The sequence below is a fragment of the Octopus bimaculoides genome, chromosome 23 (assembly GCF_001194135.2).
Source record: "Octopus bimaculoides isolate UCB-OBI-ISO-001 chromosome 23, ASM119413v2, whole genome shotgun sequence".
Taxonomy (NCBI): Eukaryota; Metazoa; Mollusca; class Cephalopoda; order Octopoda; family Octopodidae; genus Octopus; species Octopus bimaculoides.
In genome coordinates, this window is record NC_069003.1 from 9,858,532 (window position 1) to 9,860,699 (window position 2,168).

At 39.5% G+C, this 2,168-nt stretch overlaps 1 protein-coding gene across 2 annotated transcripts in view; it reads left to right on the forward strand.

Annotated features, from left to right (window-relative positions):
• Positions 1-2,168, forward strand: part of LOC106873655 (transmembrane protein 205) — a 19,956-nt gene that overhangs the window by 15,383 nt on the left and 2,405 nt on the right. For both annotated transcript variants that reach the window (XM_014921103.2, XM_014921104.2), the window contains exon 2: positions 1,140-1,306. In XM_014921103.2, coding sequence (XP_014776589.1) covers positions 1,140-1,306 — 167 coding nt within the window. The remainder of the gene's footprint in view (positions 1-1,139; positions 1,307-2,168) is intronic.

Consider the following 2,168-nt stretch of genomic DNA (forward strand, 5'->3'; position numbering starts at 1 on the left):
GAGAGAAAAAAAGGCAGTCAGAGTCGTGCTCCAGCATGGCTGCAGTCCAGTGACCGAAACAATTAAAAGATAATTTAGTAGGTTATACATTGTCATGTTGATGCGCAAGCCAGGTAAGGTCACAACAAGCTGCACAATTGTTGAAAATGGTGTGTAACAATGCACACAATGTCACAAGACCACTTCACTTGAGAAAGCAAGTTAGTTATCAAACTAATTAAGATATGTATGAGGTCGTTTAATCAGAACTTATACGATAAGAGTTGCTGTTGTTGTTGTTGTTGTTGTTGTTTTTGTCACTGTGGTTGTTATTTAATCTGAGGTCATCCATGATTCAGTAAAAATTTGATTGAAAGTGTTCCAGCCAGCTGTAACTATCTCATCTGTTCATCTATTTAGGACATTGTCCTATGTAATTTGAGAAAACCTGGCTACTATTTCTAGCTAGTCAAGCTACCCTGCTGGCGTTAGTAGCAGTTGTGTTGCTATTTAGTACAAGGTCATCCTATAAAAACAGTACCAGCTATGCCCATCCTGTCTTTATTTAGACATGGTATATATACAACCACAACAGTTGACATGATTCGAGGGACTTTTAGCTGTTGTTTGTTGCAGGTCAGGCTACTTTGGTGGTGTTAGTGGCAGTTGTGTTGCTATTTAGTACAAGGTCATCCTATGAAAACTATACCAGCTATGCCCATCCTGTCTTTATTTAGATATAGTGTATATAGGATCACAAACGTTGACATGATTTGAGGGAGAATTAACTATTGTTTGTCACAGGTCAAGCTGTTTTGGTGGTGTTAGTGGTTGTTGTGCTGCTGTTGTTCAACCTTCGGTTATCCTATGGGAACTGTTTCACCCATGCCCATCCAGACGTGACCATCCTGTCTTTATTTAGACGTTGTATATAGGACCATATCCTCCAATATATTCTTTGTAGAAAAAGAAACCAAGGAGATTTAGCTACCGTTTCTTGCGGGTTGAACAGAAGCCTCATTTGTCGGCCCTGTACTTTGATGTGGTGGTGGTCATGCATTGTTATTGTTGTTTGCCTAAATAACAAATGCTTTTTTTCTTTTCTTTTTTTCCAATCTTTTTTAATTATTCTTTTCTTTTTTCTGTTTAATCTTCTTCAGCATAACACACATCCACCTTGTAAGTGTAACAGGAATTAGTGTAGGAATATTGTGGAAGATATTCTCCAGTTGGCATGGACCTAGTGCCCGACCAATCCTAAATGCCCTCCATTTAGGATCCTTTTCCTTAAACTTTGGTACACAACACTGGGTCTCATTCATTGCAGGTAAATATTCTCAAATCATTCACCAAAAAAGAAAACAAATTACTGCATTTGTCTTTTCACTTGTTTTTTTTTTTTTTTCAATATCATTTATATATTTAAATGGCTGTGTGGTTAAGAAGAAGTTTGCTTCCCAAGCACAGGGTTCTGGGTTCAGTCTCATTGTGCACTACCTTCAGCAAGTGCTTTCTACTTTAGCTCCAGGTCGGGCTAAAGTAAAATAGGAACCAAAAAGGTCCATAGTTAAAAAATGGCTGAGAGCTCCTACTTTATAGGATTAAAATATAGGATAAAGGTCTTTCCAGAGTCGTATAGTCTCCTAGGACCAGTTTCCCATTTTCTGTGGTGTATATGTTCTCCACCTGGATGGGACGCCAGTCCATTGCAAGATTACTCATTTTTGCCGAGTGAACTGGAGCAACACAAAACGAACATGCCACCCGGTCAAGGAATTGAAACCACAATCTGATGACCATGAGTCCAGCACCTTAACCACTAAGCCATGTGCCACCACACCCCTTTGAAGTCAATAAAGTTCCAGGTGTGTACTCGGTCAGTGTAATCAACTTGCCCCCTCCCCTCTAAAATTACAGGCTGTGAATCCTGCAGCAAACCATTCTAGTGGAACGTTGTGATCATGATCATCTGTATGCAATGGAAACTAGGTAACTGGTCTTATGAAACCTTGGGCTCAAAAAGAAGCTTGCTTCCCAACCACATGGTTCCGGGTTCAGTCCCACTGTGTTGAACCTTGAGCAAGTGTCTTCTACTATAACTTCAGGCTGGCCAAAGCCTTGTGAGTGGATTTGGTAGACAGAAACTGAAAGAAGCCCATCGTATATATATATATATATATATATATATA